This window comes from Rhincodon typus, chromosome 5 (assembly GCF_021869965.1).
Source record: "Rhincodon typus isolate 14 chromosome 5, sRhiTyp1.1, whole genome shotgun sequence".
In the NCBI taxonomy this organism is placed as follows: domain Eukaryota; kingdom Metazoa; phylum Chordata; class Chondrichthyes; order Orectolobiformes; family Rhincodontidae; genus Rhincodon; species Rhincodon typus.
The window spans coordinates 17,460,123-17,477,041 of NC_063336.1; the positions used below are offsets into that span (position 1 = coordinate 17,460,123).

The 16,919-nt window shown below is 42.6% G+C and overlaps 1 protein-coding gene across 1 annotated transcript in view; it reads left to right on the forward strand.

Moving 5' to 3' along the window:
- The window catches only part of nphp1 (nephronophthisis 1), a 103,981-nt gene that overhangs the window by 63,304 nt on the left and 23,758 nt on the right, over nucleotides 1–16,919 (forward strand). Inside the window, exons 11-14 of the mRNA XM_048596683.1 lie at nucleotides 4,808–4,918; nucleotides 5,512–5,594; nucleotides 15,716–15,792; nucleotides 15,871–15,964. Coding sequence (XP_048452640.1) covers nucleotides 4,808–4,918; nucleotides 5,512–5,594; nucleotides 15,716–15,792; nucleotides 15,871–15,964 — 365 coding nt within the window. The remainder of the gene's footprint in view (nucleotides 1–4,807; nucleotides 4,919–5,511; nucleotides 5,595–15,715; nucleotides 15,793–15,870; nucleotides 15,965–16,919) is intronic.

Sequence of the window (16,919 nt, forward strand, 5' to 3'; positions counted from 1 at the left end):
GGTGGTGGTGTTTCCATGTATCTGCTGCCCTTGATCATGGGTTTGGCAGGTGCTGTTGAAGGAACTTTGGTGAATTTCTGCAGTAGATGATACACACTGCTCCTACTGAGCGATGATGGTGGAAGGAGTAAATGCTTGTGGATGTGGTGCCAATCAAGTGAGCTGTTTTGTCGTGGATGATGTCGAGTTTCTTGAGTGTGGTTGGAATTGAAATGATCTAGGTAAGTGGGGGATATTCCATCACACTCCTGACTTGTGTGTTGTAGATGTTGGAGGGGCTTTGTAGAATCAGGAGGCGAGTTAATCACTGCAGTATTCTTAGCTTCTGACCTGCCCTTGTAGCCACTGTATTTATATGGTGAGTCCAATTGTGTTTCTGGTCAATAGTGACGCCCAGGATATTGATGGCAGGTGATTCAGCGATGTCAAAGGGAAGTGGTTAGATTGTCTCTTATTGGAGATGGTCACTGCCTGAAATTTGTGTGTTGTGGAGGTTCTGGTGTTAGACTGGGGTGGACAAGGTCAGAAATCACACGACATCAGGTTATAGTCCAACAGGTTTATTTGAAATCACAAGCTTTCGGAGCTTCACTTCTTCTTCAGAGAGGTAGTATCAGACACAGAATTTATAAGTAAAAGATCAAAGGGTCATACCACTGATGAGGATGAATTGAAAAACCTAAGATGCTGTTAAATCTTCAATCAGTTAGAACGTTTTAATTGATTAATTGTATGTGTAAATCCCCAAATTCCTTTCAAGTCACTGTCCTGAGAGAACTAAAGGTTTTATACAGTGTCAGGAAGAGGTGACATTTTAGGTCAGGCAATGCATGTTAGGTGTGAGGCCTTGTTTAGAATCTGTTTGTGTTTTGGTTTGGAGTCAGACTGGTTTGATTTCTAAAGTAGGAATTTATAAAATGCCACATTAATTGACTGTCTGTAAATTGTGTGCTTTCTGAACAAAATAGAATGTACGTGTCTGTATGTGTGTATGTGTGTCTGTGTGTGTGTGTCTGTGTGAGAGAGAGAGAGAGGGGGTGCGGATAGAGAGAGTGAGTATCTATGTGAAAGGGAGGGGGGAATAGAGAGAATGAGTGTGTGTGTGTGTGTGTGAGAGAGAGAGAGGGTGGGGGGGGATAGAGAGTGTGTGTGTGTGTGTGTGTGATGGGGGGGATAGAGAGAGAGTGAGTGTGTGTGTGAGTATATGAGGGGGAGAGAGAGAGTGTGTGTAGGGGGAGAGAGAGATTGAGAGTCTGTGTGTGTTTGTGTGTGTGCGCGTGCATGCACGTGGGAGAGAGAGAGAGAAAGTGTGTGCAGGACCCTTGGATAGAGGCCACTGGGTCCTGACAACATGTCTGCTTTCAGTCCCATTACTTTTTCAAGTACTTTGTTCCTCATAGTTGATCTTTCCTCCCACTAGCACATTGCTACTCTGTTCTCTTTGTGATGTTTATAGTGTCCTCCACCATGAAGATCGATATAAAATATTAATTGTCTGCCATTTCCCTATTCTCTGTTATTAATTGCCTGGTTACATCCTCCAATGGTCCCCCACTTAATTTTGCTACTGTTTTATTTACCCATAGAAGCTATTGCTGCTTGCCTTTACATTTTTGCCACTTTCTTTCGGAATCAATTTTCTCCCTCTTTATTAATTTTTAAATCATCTGCTGCTGGTTCATTTAAAAAAAATTGCAATCCTCTGACCTGTCTCCAGTTTACCACTATGCATGTCTTAGTTTTTGATTAGATGCTCTCCATCACAGTCTGTGTTAACCACAGGTTGTTCACTCTTCTCATCAATTCCTTTTTGTTTTGAACAGAATAATTTTTCCTGAGTGTTATGAAATAATCTGCATAGACCTTACACTGCTGACTACCGACCTTCTCCTTAGGTTCCATAACATATTATTCTATGAAACAATTTCTGCTGCACTCTACATATTGATGTTCACTAAGGTTTTGGAGTAGATCTGTAGCTCTGGTTGTGGGTGTTGAAGTTGGTTGGCACATAGAGCTGGTTTGTTGTTCCGCAGACGTTTTGTTACCGTGCTTGGTAACATTCTCAGTGCAGCCTCTGATGAAGCGTCGGTGTGTTTTCCCGCCTGGTTTTTAAACTCTGGGATCCATTGCGATGGATTGCCTCACTTCCGGGTTTCCTCCGTAGTGGAATATATATGGGGTTGAGTTCAATGTGTTTATTAATAGCTTGGTTCGTGGAGTGCCATTCTTCCAAGAATTCTCGTGCTTGTCTCTGCCTAGCCTGTCCCAGGATCTTGGTGTTGTCCCAGTCGAAGTCATGGTTCTCCTTGTCCATGTGGATTGAGATGAGTGAGTATTGGTCATATCTTTTTGTAGCCAGTTGGTGTTCATATACTCTTGTTGTTAGTTTCCTTCCTGTTTGTCCGATGTAGTGTTTCTCGCAGTCTCTGCAGGGGATCTTGTAGATGACATTGGTCCTGTCCATGGCGGGGAGTGGGTCTTTAGTTCGGGTGAGCACTTGTCGTAGGGTTGATGTGGGCTTGTGTGCCACTCTGATGCCCAGCAGTCGTAGAAGTCTTGTGGTGAGTTCTGACGTGTTCCTGATGTAGGGTAGTGTGATGAGTGTGTCGGGGCGTGTAGAATCTTTCTGATGTTGTTCCCGTAGGCATCTCCTGACCTAGTTCTTTGGATATCCATTATCCTTGAACACTTGGAAGAGGTATTCCTCCTCCTCTTGGTGTAGTTCTATGTTGCTGCAGTGTGTTGTTGCCCTTTTAAATAGTGTTCGCACGCAGCTTCGTTTGTGTGTGTTGGGATGGTTACTATTGAAGTTCAATGCCTGGTCTGTGTGTGTGGCTTTTCGGTGTACACCAAAAAGCCACACACACAGACCTGGTCTCCAAAGCACAAGCACTGCTCGCTGGCGAGAACACATAATCGACCAGTACAAACTGACGTGACACCACAACTAGGCAACAAAATCCTATGCACGCTACAAAGACTTAAACAAACAGGACAGATCAACAAAACAGACTTCTTAAGAATGAAACCCGAAGGAACCAACACACCCCGACTCTATGGCCTCCCTAAAGTGCACAAGCCAGAAGTCCCCCTCAGACCCATAGTCTCCCTACCAGGCACTCCATCGCACAGATTAGCCAGAGAACTACAAAGAAGACGCAAGCACCTTGTCAACAAATCACCCCACTCCATCCACTCAGCCCAAGAATTCCTCAACTCCATCAAAGACATAAAGATAGAGGACAAAGAGACCATGATATCGTTTGATGTCACCGCCCTATTCACATCAATAGACATACCACTAGCAAGGGAAACAATGACAACACTACTTGAACAAGAACATGACCCCAGTGAAACCATTTCCAAGGACAACATGCTTAAACTACTGGACCTATGCCGGCCCACCCACTTCACCTTCAACAGCCAAACATACAAGCAAATCAACAGGACACCCATGGGATCGCCTATCTCCGGACTCATAGCAGAAGCAGTGATGCAAAGACTGGAAAGGACTGCCCTTCCACAAATCCAACCTAAACTATGGATACACTACGTAGACGACACCTTTGTCATCATTAAACGGACCAAACTAGAAGAGACACACAAACTCATAAACAACACCCTCACCGGAATGAAATTCACCAGAGAGGAGGAGAAGAACAAACAACTCCCATCCCTGGGCATCATGGTAGAGCGCAAGACAAATGGGGAACTGGAAACGAAAGTACACCGAAAAGCCACGCACACACAGACCAGGTATTGAACTTCAATAATAACAATCCCAACACACACAAACGAAGCTGCGTGCGAACACTATTTAAAAGGGCAACAACACACTGCAGCAACATAGAACTATGCCAAGAGGAGGAGGAATACCTCTTCCAAGTGTTCAAAGATAATGGATATCCAAAGAACTGGGTCAGGAGATGCCTACGGGAACAGCATCAGAAAGATTCTACACACCCCGACACACTCATCACACTACCCTACATCAGGAACACGTCAGAACTCACCACAAGACTTCTACGACTGCTGGGCATCAGAGTGGCACACAAGCCCACATCAACCCTACGACAAGTGCTCACCCGAACTAAAGACCCCACTCCCCACCATGGACAGGACCAATGTCATCTACAAGATCCCCTGCAGAGACTGCGAGAAACACTACATCGGACAAACAGGAAGGAAACTAACAACAAGAGTACATGAACACCAACTGGCTACAAAAAGACCTGACCAATACTCACTCATCTCAATCCACATGGACAAGGAGAACCATGACTTCGACTGGGACAACACCAAGATCCTGGGACAGGCTAGGCAGAGACAAGCACGAGAATTCCTGGAAGCATGGCACTCCACGAAGCATGCTATTAATAAACACATTGAACTCGACCCCGTATACATTCCACTACGGAGGAAACCCGGAAGTGAGGCAATCGATCGCAATGGACCCCAGAGTTTAAAAACCAGGCGGGAAAACACACCGACGCTTGATCAGAGGCTGCACTGAGGACGTTACCAAGCAAAGCACGGTAATGAAACGTCTGCGGAACAACAAACCAGCTCTGCGAGCCAACCAACCTCAATATTGATGTTCAGCGTTACCCTGGTCCATCTCATTTTTTTCACGCAATATGAAGATTAAAATCACCCATAATTATTCTAGTGTCCCTTACAAGCCTCCGTTATATCCCGATTTATACTTTGTTCTTCCGTATGCCAACAGGGAGATTTATTTATTGAAATACAGAACTATTAATATAGTATTGTAACAGCAAAATAATTTTCTGTAATGTTTCAGGTTACTGGCATACTTCCTAGCCTGGTGGATGGTGATTGCTTTGTTCGGTCGAATTCCCAGTCTCCAAATATTGGTATTCTGTTTGAGCTAGGTGTTACCTATATTCGTACTGTAAGTTATATACGAAAAGCTGATTGATAATTTACAAATAGTTTGCAACTGTAGTATAATCTAAATAGAGTGTAGCAGTGCATTGTTACTCAGTTAAATGTCTATTAATTTTGAAGTACAATAGATTTTCTTTAAGTAAATAGACTACTTAATTGAATGAAATGACAGTGCAGAAATTATTTACTTATGCTTTCATGGGATTGAACTTGGCAGCATTTGAATCAGAGTTGAAATGTAGTGCAGTGATTTTATTAAAAGTATTGCAGGTTCTGGAGATCTGAAATGGAAACAGGAGGTGTAAAAACTCAGCAAATGTGGCAGTATTGTGGAGAGAGAAACAGAGTTGACATTTTGAGTGTGATACAACTACTTTTTAGAACTGAAGGGAGCTTCAAAAATGATAGATTTATGTTGTAGAAAAGTGGGATGGAACATTTTGGGCCACCTTCAATTCCACAGAAGAGTATATTGGAGTCAAAATATTGACTTGTGACACTTTTATTGTTCTGTTCTTTTGTGTTAGAGCTTGAACAAAAATATTTTTCTCTTATGTTATGGATTCTTTATTTAATTGAACCTTTTCCAAAACACAGGCAACTGGACACCAAGGGGAGTTAAGTTGTGGATGGGCTTTTCTGCAACTGGTTACTGCTATTGGAGATGCTATTCCTCACAGGTAAATAAATGTTTTGTAAAGCAATTCTCAATTAGGGGAAAAATGAAAGCAAATCTTAACTTTATACTTATTATTGGATTCTTTAGCAATGTTTTGTTGTTGAATAGCTTGACAATATTGTCCATATGTGAACCATGTTCTTTAAGATGTGAAAGAGGTTGGTTTTGTTTTTCTTCCCCCAGTTGAGAGTGTAGACCCTGAGATTAATAACAGTGCTAGATGTACATTAAATTTTCAACTCATATTTGCTTCATAAAATGTTATATATCAACACAGGATAAATCTGATAATCAAATTTTAAATGGGATAGACATATTAAGATCTAGAATAGTAGATTATATTAAAATGCAAAAGCTCTTCATTAATTAGAAGTCAGAGCCTGGAAATTGGATTGTGCCTTAACTGAGGTGATCCTGTTGCAGCATTTATTGATGCGTCTAATGATGTGAGTTGAATCGCGCTATGCTGCTTATAACCCAGAGCTATTTCCTGGACTAGTGGTAGTAAGATAACCAAGCTCAGACAACAATGGCAACTCATCTATTTGGTGCCTTTGATGTAATAAAAATATCACAAAGCATGTCATACAAAATTTGACATTGGACCATATTAAGAACTTTCAAACAAATGACTAACAGCTTAGTCAAAGATCCAGAATGAGCCATCCCACAGGAGGAGGTTGGGGTTAAGGATGTTTAGAGAAAGAATTTCAGAAATTGGTGCTTAAGCAGTAGAAGACATGGCTGCCAGTGGGGTGAAACAAAAATTGGAGATTCATAGGAGACTAGAAATGGAGGAATGTAGAAAGCTCAGGGGCTTGTAGGAACTTACAGAAGTGAGGAGAAATGTGACCAAGGGAAAATTTGAAAACAAATATGAACATTTTAAGATTGAAGTGATGCCAGATTGGAACCCAATGTAGGTCATTGAGAACAGAGACAGTTGGTCGAATTTTCTCTTCTGAGGCTGAGTGTCTTGGTAGGCCCTAAGAGCAGAAGGGACTTCCAGTTGGAATGGGTTGGGTTTTCCTGCAAGATTATAGTTTTGTTAGCTTATGATGTATGCATGTGAGTGTAAAACTTCAAATTTTATAGGCAGGGTGTTCTTAAATTGCAAGGACTTTCTGGGGTTAAACATTCCGGCATTGTATTCGCAGTACTATGCTTTAGCAAAGTCTCCCTGCATAATCTTCTCACCTGGAGACAAGGACAGTTGTTTTCCCTCTGGATGACAATGACAGAACCCATGGGGTCTCATGCCCTCAAGGTAAACATGGGCAAGGAAATATACTACTAATTACCATGTGACATTCTGCCCACCCTCAAATGATGAATCAGTCAGGGTAGCAAGGGCAGAGAGTATATACTGGGTAGAGAATTTCAATGTCCATCACTGAGAGAAGCTCAGCAGCATCATGGTTGAGTGAACCAAGCTGGTTGAGTCCTAAAGGTTACAGCTTCTAGACTAGGACTGCAGTAGTTGTTGAGGGAACTAGCAGTAGGGAGAAACCTAGTTGGCCACATCCTCACTATCCGCCACAGATGCATCAGACCATGACAGTATCAGTAAGTGTGAACACCTCACAAATGAAATAGAAATGAAGTCCTGTCTTCTCATTGAGGATGCCCTCCATTATGTTGTGTGGCCCTACCACATTCCAAAAAGGGAGAAATTTCATACAGGTTCCGTAACTCAAGACTGGGCATTCAAGAGGCACTGTGGACTATCAGCAGCAGAATTATATACAAACACCTCATTACCTAATTACCATCGTCGTTGCCCTGAGTATCAACTCCATGAAGATTGCAGCAGGGCATGCCAGGAGCAGCACTAGACATAATAGTGTAGCAACTAGACAGGAGCAGAGTGGAGCAACTCTGAGTGTGAATAGTGGCAGTGGAGCTTCCACATAAAAGCCTGAGGAATGGGGGTGCCCAGATTAGGCTTCATCGGAGCTGCACTGGAAAAGAAGCAAAGCGAACCGTCTTTGAATCCAGAGGCAGACCTCCTGAGGTGACATTAGGGTTCAAAAAGTAACGCAAGGGCAAGAGAATTGGCTGCTTAGGAGATAACAAGGTGTAGAGCTGGATGAACACAGCAGGCCAAGCAGCATCATAGGAGCAGGAAGGCTGACGTTTCGGGCCTAGACTGCCTGCTATGTTCATCCAGCTCTACACCTTGTTATCTCAGATTTTCCAGCATCTGCAGTTCCTACTATGGCTGCTTAGGAACCAGCTTTAAGCCTTAGGGATTGAGTGAGTAGTACCAGGAGGGAGACAGAGCGTAAAGCCCTTATTTTTGTGGTTTGTACTTTGTTAGGAATAGAGAGAGAGAAATTTGATTTGGTGAGTAGTGGATAAGATTGAGTAATTGGTTGCTAGTTTATTGTTTGTAGTTCATAAGAATCATAATGGCAGGAGAACTCAGCCCTGTGGAATGCTCCTCGTGCGATATGTGGGAAGCCAGGGATACTTCCACAGAAACATAGAAGATAGGAGCAAGAGGAGGTCATTCGGCCCTTCAAGCCTGTTCCGCCATTCTTCATGATCATGGCTGATCATCCAACTCAATAGCCTAATCCTGCTGTCTCCCCATAACCTTTGATTCCATTTGCCCCAAGTACTATATCTAGTCGCCTCTTGAATATATTCAATGTTTTGGCATCAACTACTTCCTGTGGTAATGAATTCCATAGGCTCACCACTCGTTGGGTGAAGAAATGTCTCCTCATCTCCGTCCTAAATCGTCTACCCCAAATCCTCGTACTATGACCCCTGGTTCTGGACACACCCACCATCGGAACACATCCTTGCATCTACCCTGTTCAGTCCTGTTAGAATTTTGTAAGTCTGTATGAGATCTCCCCCTCATTCGTCTGAACCCCAGTGAAAACAATCCCAACCTAGTCAATCCCTCCTCATAACGTCAGACTCGCCACCCCCGGAATCAGCTGGTAAACCTTTGCTGCACTCCCTTGAGAGCAAGAGTATCCTTCCTCAGAAAAGGAGACCAAAACTGCCAAAACCAAAACCAAAATAATATCCCAGGTGTGGTCTCACCAAGGCCCTGTACAACTGCAACAACACATCTCTGCTCCTGCACTCGAAACCTCTCGCGATGAATGCCAACATACTGTTTGCTTTTTTTATTGCCTGCTGCACCTGCATGCTTATTTCCAGCAACTGGTGCACAAGGTCGCCTAGGTCCCAATGCACACTCCCCTTTCCCAATTTACAGCCATTCAGACAGTAATCTGCCTTCTTGGTTTTGCTTTTGAAGTGAATAACCTCACATTTATCCAAATTATACTGAATCTGCCATTGATTTGCCCACTTACCTAACCTGTCAAGATCATGCTGAAGGATCTCTGCATCCTCATCACAGTTCACCTCCCCCCACCCAACTTGGTATCATCTGCAAACTTGGAGATGTTACATTTTGTTCCCTCATCCAAATCATTAATATATATTGAGAATAGCTGGGGTCCCAGCACCGATCCCTGTTGCACCCCTCTAGTTACTGCCTGCCAATTTGAAAAGGACCCATTAATTCCTCCTTCTTGTTTCCTGTCTGACAACCAGTTTCCAATCCATCTCAATATACTTCCCCAAAACCTTGCGCTTTAATCTTGCACATTAATCTCTTATTTGGGACTTCGTCAAACACTTTCTGGAAGTCCAAGTATACTACATCGACTGGCTCTCCCTTGTCAACTCTACTAGTTACATCTTCGTAGAATTCCAACAGGTTTGTCAAGCATGATTTCCCCTTCATAAATCCATGCTGACTGTCTTTGATCCTACCATTTTCTAAATGCTCTGCTATAAAATCCTTGACGATGGATTTGAGAATTTTTCCCACTACGACATCGCTTTCCCCGATGTTACGCTCACTAGTCTATAATTCCCTGTTTTCGCTCTGCCTCCCTTTTTGAATATTGGAGTGACATTAGTTACCTTCCAATCTGCAGGGACTGTTCCAGAGTCTATAGAATCTTGCAAAATGACCACCAATGCATCCACTATCTCTAGAGCTACTTTCTTAAGTAGTCTGGGATGTGGATTATCAGGCCCTGGGGATTTATCAGCCTTCAATCCCAACAATTTTCCCAGCACCATCTCTCTACTAATATTGATCTCCCTCAGCTCTTCCCTCTCACTAAATCTTGCATCTTCCAACAGTTCTGGTATCTGATTTGTATCCTCTTTTGTGAAGACAGAACCAAAGTATGTATTCAGTTCCTCAGCCATTTCTTTGTCCCCTATTATATATTCCCCCCTTTCTGTCTGAATGCCCCAGGAATCTCCCTGACACCATCTTTGCAGCCACGTGTTCATCCGATATATTCTGTCATTTCTCCTCTGACTAGCACGTGGCACCGATAGTAATCCTGAGATCAATACCTTTGAGGTCCTATTTCTTAACTTTCTTCCTATCTCCCTGTGTTCTGCCTTTAGAACCTCATACCTTTTTTTAACCTATGTCATTTGTACCGACGTGTACCATGACTACTGGCTGTTCACCCTCCTCCTTCAGAACGTCTTGTACCCACTCCAAGACATCCTTGACCCTCGCACCAGGGAGGCAACATACTATCCTGGAGTCTTGTTTGCGGCCACAGAAACAACTGTCTATTCTCCTTACAATTAAGTCCTCTATAATTATTGCCCTGGCATACTTTTTACTCCTCCACCCTGTAGCAGAACCAACCGTGGTGCAAGATTGGCTGCTGCTGCTTTCCCCTGCGAGGCCATTTCCCTCAACAGTATCCAAAACGGTACATCTGTTTTGCAGGAGAATGGCCACAGGAGATTCCTGCACTACCTGCCTATTTCTCATGCTTTGTCTAGTGGTCACCCATTCCCTTCCTGTCTGCAGAATCTGAGCCTGTGGTGTGACCACCTCTCTATATGTGCTATCCACGATGCACTCTGCCTCGCAGATGCTCCACAGTGTCTCCAGCCGCCACCAGCTTTGAAACTCGAGCTTTCAGGACGTGTAGCTGGAGACACTTCCTGCACACATGCTGACCCGGAGGGGTGGGGGGGCGTGCCTGGAGCTGTCCCCATTCTGCCACATGGAGGAAGTGTGTCTGCTGCAGCTCCTGATTGACCACATGGAGTGGCTGAAGCTGCAGATGGACTATGGAGCATCCATGATGCTGAGGACATTGAGGATTACATGTTTAGTAAGCTGGTCACATTGCAAGTAAGGGCTACACAGGTCGAAAAGTGTTGGGTGACCACCAGGAAGACTAGAAAGTGTGGGAAGGTAACGTAGGAGTCCCCTTTGACTAACCCTCTTTGAAACAGATATCTGTGTTGGGTACTGTTGGGGGAGCAGGTGATGGCCTCTCAGGGGCAACAGCCAAGTTTGTGACATCATGATTGGCTCTGCTGCACAGCAGGGGAAGATAAAGACTGTAAAATTTTTAGTGATAGCGGACTCGATTGTAAGGGGAACTGACAGGTGGTTTTCTGATAGCAAATAAGACTGTCAAATGGTATGTTGCCTCCCTGGTGCCAGGATTAGGGATGTCTCAGGGCAGCTATAGGGAAGGATGAGCAGCCAGCAATTTTGGTATATGTCAGTGACAATGACATGGGTTTTAAAAAAAAGGACCCTGCAACATGAATTGAAAGAGTTAGGTCGTACATTAAAGAGGAAGACTACTAAAGTTGTAATCTCCAGATTACCTCCTGTGGGCAGCTGACTCGGCCAGCATTTACTGCCCGTCCCTAATTGTTAAGACCCATTGCTGTGGGTCTGGAGTCACATGTAGGTCAGATCAGGTAAGAATGGCAGATTTCCTTCCTTGAAGGACATTAGTGAACCAGATGGGTTTTTCCCAACAATCGACAATGGTTTAATGGTCACCATTAGACTCTTAATTCCAGATTTTTAAAAATTGTATTCAATTCCATCATCTGCCATGGCAGCATTTGAGCCCAGGTCCCAGAACAATACATGGGTTCCTGGGTTAATGGTCTTGTGATAATACCACTACGTCAATGTCACCCCTTAAAGCTGGTCAAGTGGTTGAAGTTTCAGTGGGCGCACATTTTGGGGATAGTGACCATAGTAAGTTTAAAATTCATTCTGGAAAATGATAAGCGCTGTGCAGAAGTTACATGTCTAAATTGAGGGAAGGCCAATTTCAATATCATCAGTCATGATCTGGCAAACATTGTCTGGGAGCAGCTATTTGCAGGTAAATCTACATTTGGACAGTGGGAATCTTTTAAAAGTAATGTAGTGAGAATTCAAGGCCAATGTGTACCTCAAGACTGAAGGGAAAGGGCAGCAAATCCAGGGAATCCTGGATGTCAAGGAACAGCATATATCAGGTACAGCACATTAAAAACAGGGGAGATCCTTCAGAAGTATAGTGTGTAGGCGTTTGCTTAAAAAAGAAATTAGGAGGGCAGAGAGAGGCCACAAAATATCTTTGGCAGACAGGGTCAAGGAAATTCCCAAGGCTTTTTATAAGTATATTAAGAGTAAGATGAAAAGCTCTTAAACCAGGGAAAGAGCAGGACCAATCGGATACCAGGGGATCAGTGATGAGGTTTACGTGGAGATAGTCAGGTTCTAGAACGTGTTGAGATTAATAAGGAGGAGGTATTAGATGTTTTAGCGGGCAAAAAGGTGCATAAAAACCCAGGCCTGATAAGATGTATCTCAGGCTGTTATGAAAGCCAAGGGAGAAGATTGCTGAAGGCTGGAGGAGATATTTAATACTTTGCTGGCTACAGGTGAAGTGCCAGATGACTGGAGGAGAGCTAATGTAGTTCTTTTGTTCAAGAAGGGCAGCAGGGATAGGCCGAATACTGTATATTTGGTTTACTGCTCTCTCCATCTGTCCTGCCAGCTTCAGTGATCTGTGCACGTATATACTCGGGACCTTCTGCCCCTGCACCCCCTTTAGAGTTATAGCCTTTCTTATATTGTCTTTCAATTTTCTTTCAAATAAAGTGCATCACCTTACATGTCTCTGCTTTGAATCTCATCTGTCTCCAACCGCCTTTTCCACCAACTTTTCAATGTCCTTTTGGAGTTCTATATTGTCCTCTTCACAGTTTACAATTCTTCTAAATTCAGTGTCATTTGCAAAATTTGAAATTGTTCCCTGCACACCAAGATCCAGATCATTTAATATTTATTGAGGATGGAGAACCCTACTACAAACAATCCTCCATATTGATTGACCATTACTCTCTGTTTCCAATTACTCAATTGGTTTTGTGTTTGTGTTGCTCCTGTACCTTTATGTCATTGCTTATAACTTTCCTCACAAGTCTGTTGTGTGTGGCATTGTATCAAGTACCTTCTGGAAATCCATGTATACCACATCAATAATGTTACTCTTTGACCCTTTATGTTCAAAAAGTTCTTTTCAGAAAAACTCTAGTAAGTCAGTTAAACACAGTTTCCCCCTTAGAAATCCATGCTGACTGTTCCTAATCAACCTACCCACGTGATTACTAATTCTATCCTAAATAATGTTTCCCCACCACCAGATTGAAACTAACTGGTCTGTAGTTGCTGGGATTATCCTTACAATTTTTTTTGAACAAGGCCATAATATTTGAAATTCTGTAGTCTTCTGGCATCTCCCCCAAATCCAGGGAAGGTTGTAAGACTATGGCCAGTGCTGTACAATTTCTACCCTTAAATTTCTTCAGAATTCTTTAGATGCATCTCATCTAGTCCAGGTGCTTTGTTAACTTTAAGTGCTAACAATGTATCCAAGGAAAAGCCAGGGAATACAGAGCTGTGAGCCTGATGTCAGTGGTGGGTAAGTTGTTGGAGTGGATTCTGAGAGACAGGATCTGCATGCATTTGGAAAGCAAGATTAGGGATAGGCTTTGTGCATAGGAAATCTCACAAACTTGATTGAGTATCTTGAAGAAGTGACCAAGAAGATAGATGAAGGCAGAGCAGTTGATGTCTACGTGGACTTTAGCAAGGTTCAGCATTGTAGACTGGTTAGTAAGGTTGAATCACGTGGGATCCAGGGACAGCTAGCTAATTGGATACAAAACTGGCTTGACGGTAGGAGCGGAGGGTAGTGGTAGAGGGTTGTTGTTCAGACTGGAAGTCTACAATGTGCCGTGTGCTGCAGTGATTGGTGCTGGGTCCACTGTTGTTTGTCATTTATATAAACAATTTGTGTGAGAATATTGGAGGCATAATTGCTAAGTTTGTGGATGACAGCAAAATTGGTGGTATAGTGGACAGTGAAGAAGGTTATCTTAGAATATACAATGGCATCTTGATCAAGTGTGCCAGTGGTCCGAGGAATGGCAGATTGAGGTTTCATTTAGATAAATGTGAGGTGTTGCATTTTGGTAAGACAAATCAGTACAGGGCCTACACGTTAATGGTAGGGCCCTGGGGAATGTCCTTGAACATAGAGACCTAGCGGTGCAGGCACATAGTTCCTTGAAAGCGGCGTCACAGTTAGAGAGGGTAGTGAAGAAGGCATTTGACACTCTTGGCTTCATCGGTCAGAGCATTGAGTACAGGAATTGGGACTTCATGTTATGGCTGTAGAAGACATTGGTTAGGCCACATTAGGAGTTCTGCATACAATTCTGGTCGCTCTGCTATAAGATGGATGTTATTAAACTGAAAGAGTGGAAACAAAGTTTTACAAGGATGTTACCGAGACAGGAAGGTTTGAGTTACAGGGAGAGGCTGGATAGGCTGGGACTTTTTTTCCCTGGAGTGTAGGAGGTTGAGGGCTGACCTTATAGAGGTTTATCTAATTATGAAGGGCATAGATAATGTGCATAGCGAAGGTCTTTTCCCCAGGGTAGGGGAGTCCAAATCTAGAGGGCATAGGTTTAAGATGAGAGGGAAAAGATTTAACAGGGACCCGAGGGACAACCTTTTCCACATGGGGAGGTGCATATATGGAACGAGCTGCCAGAGGAAATAGTAGAGCTAAGTATAATTATCCCATTTAAAAAACATTTGGATAGGTATTTGGATAGGAAAGGTTCATAAGGCTTTGGGCCAAATGCTGGCAAATAGGGCTAGTTCAGTTGAGGAAACTTGATCCGGCTGTATGACTCTATGACTCTGTAACTCTGTCTTTCCTATACATTTTGAACTGTTCTAGTGACAGAGTTTTCTCCTCTGAGCAGTAGCATCCTCTTTTGTAAAGACTGATGCAAAGTATTCATTTAATACCTCATCTATGTACCCTATCTCCAAATGTAGGTCCTCCTTTTGGATCTTGGCTCATGTGATAGTATCCCTACCTCTGAGCCAACAGTCCTGGATTCAAGACCCAACTGCTCCAGAGCTGTGTAATAACATCTCTGAACAGGTTGATTAGAAAATATCTCTTCTCCTTTTTGGTCTGTGACTGACCCTACTCCTCATTTAACCTCTCTTCTTACTGTTTATACGCATACAGTAGAATTTGGGATTTTCCTTTGTTAACTGCTAGCCCTTTCTCCTGGTTCATCTTCTCTTATTTGCTTATTCACTTTCCCCCACACAAACCTTCAATATTCCTGTTGATTCTGAATTATATTTTCTTCCTTGCATCGGTCATAAACATATTTTTCCTTTGTGATGTTGATTTCAACCTCCTTTTGTAGCATCTTTTACTGATAGAAACAGGACAGTGGCCTTTCCCATTGAAAGCTCAAAATGGGCATTCTGGCACATGGCGCACCTGATTTTCTCTGATGTTTTAAATGTTTTCTAAAATTATATTGAGCAATTTTAGTTCAGTTTAGTAGGTAATTACAAAGGAAATGTTAAAAATGTGTTTTGTATTGTTTTCTCACAGTGCTGTTTCTTTCCTTTCTCTCAGTATTAATTGTAGTGGTGTCTGCTGTACTGCAGTCTTAAAGTTCTTCACTTTGTTCCTTTCCTTTCTCCTACTTCAAGAACTTTCTGAGTTCACATTTGTGTCACATACTTTCAGTTTCCTTTGTTTAGCATATACTGCGCAGTGCCCATTGTTACTCCTGCAGCATACATTAATATGTGTTACGTGTCAGGCGATCCAACCAGTTTCATTTTTTGGAAGTAGATTTCGGATGTCTACTAAAAGTATTGATGCTTGTGCCATTGTTTGGTATTTTTCATGACTATTATAGGACCTATGAAATTATATTGAATGGTGGAACACCTTATGAAAAAGGTTTAGAAGTAGATCCAACCATTTCCAAGAGAGGTGAGATTTATCTATTTTATTTAAATATTCCTGATTCTGTGAACCGTATTCTAATCTAGTTTGCTCCTTCTGCTTTAGCTACTTTTTTTCAACATTTGATGGTGTCCAGAAAACAACCTAAACTGCTGGTGAAGCTGAGGTCACCAACTGGAAAAATGAGAGCTATTCTGAAGTAGGTATTTATAACCCGTGACTTGGTAATTTATTTTGTAAGATATATATTTTAGTATGACTAGATCATAGCAATCTAAATACAGTTTTCCTTTGTGAATAAAACTTTTTGTTGACTATAAAGTACAGGTAGACATTGCCCTTACCAAAATAGAGTATGCAAGTAACATCAGTATTGTTTTATGCTTATCATTCATTTATAATAGGTAGGAGGATGTGTCGGAGGATGAATTTTTATAAAGGATCTCCTGCTTATTTGCCATATCTGAGGGGCTACAGCAAACCCTAGAAAATATTGAATTTCTAAAGTACATCTTGTAGATAATACACATTGCTGCTACTGGGCATTGGTGGTGAAGGAAGTGGATGCTTGGGGATGTAGTACAAATCAAGCGGGCTGCTTTGTCCTAAATGGTGTCAAGCTTCTTGAGTGTTGTTGGAGTTGCATCCATCCAGGCAAGTGGGGTGTGTTCCATCACACTCCTGACCTGTGCGTTGTAAACGGTGGACATGCTTTGAGAGGAGGGGCAGGAGATGAGTTACTTACCGCAGTAATCAAAGCCTCTGACTTGCTTTTGTAGCCACATTACATTAGCCTTAATGATGACCTGCTGAACCTGTGTGCTAGCTGTGGTTCATGCACAAGTACACCCAAAATCTCTTTCTAAATAATTGTTATTTACTGCTTCCTTTCAAAATGCATAATTTCACTTTTAAGTGGCAAATCCAGTTGAGTTTCTGGTCACTGGTAACTCCCAGGATGTTGATAGTGGGGGATTCAGTGACGGTAACACCCTTGAATGTCTAGGGGCAGTAGTTAGTATGTCTCTTATTGGTGATGGCCTCAGTCTGGCATTTGTGTGATGCAAATGTTACTTGCCACTTGTCAGCCCAAACCTGGATATTGTCCAAAAATTGTTGCACTTGAACATGGACTGGTTCAGTATCTGAGGAGT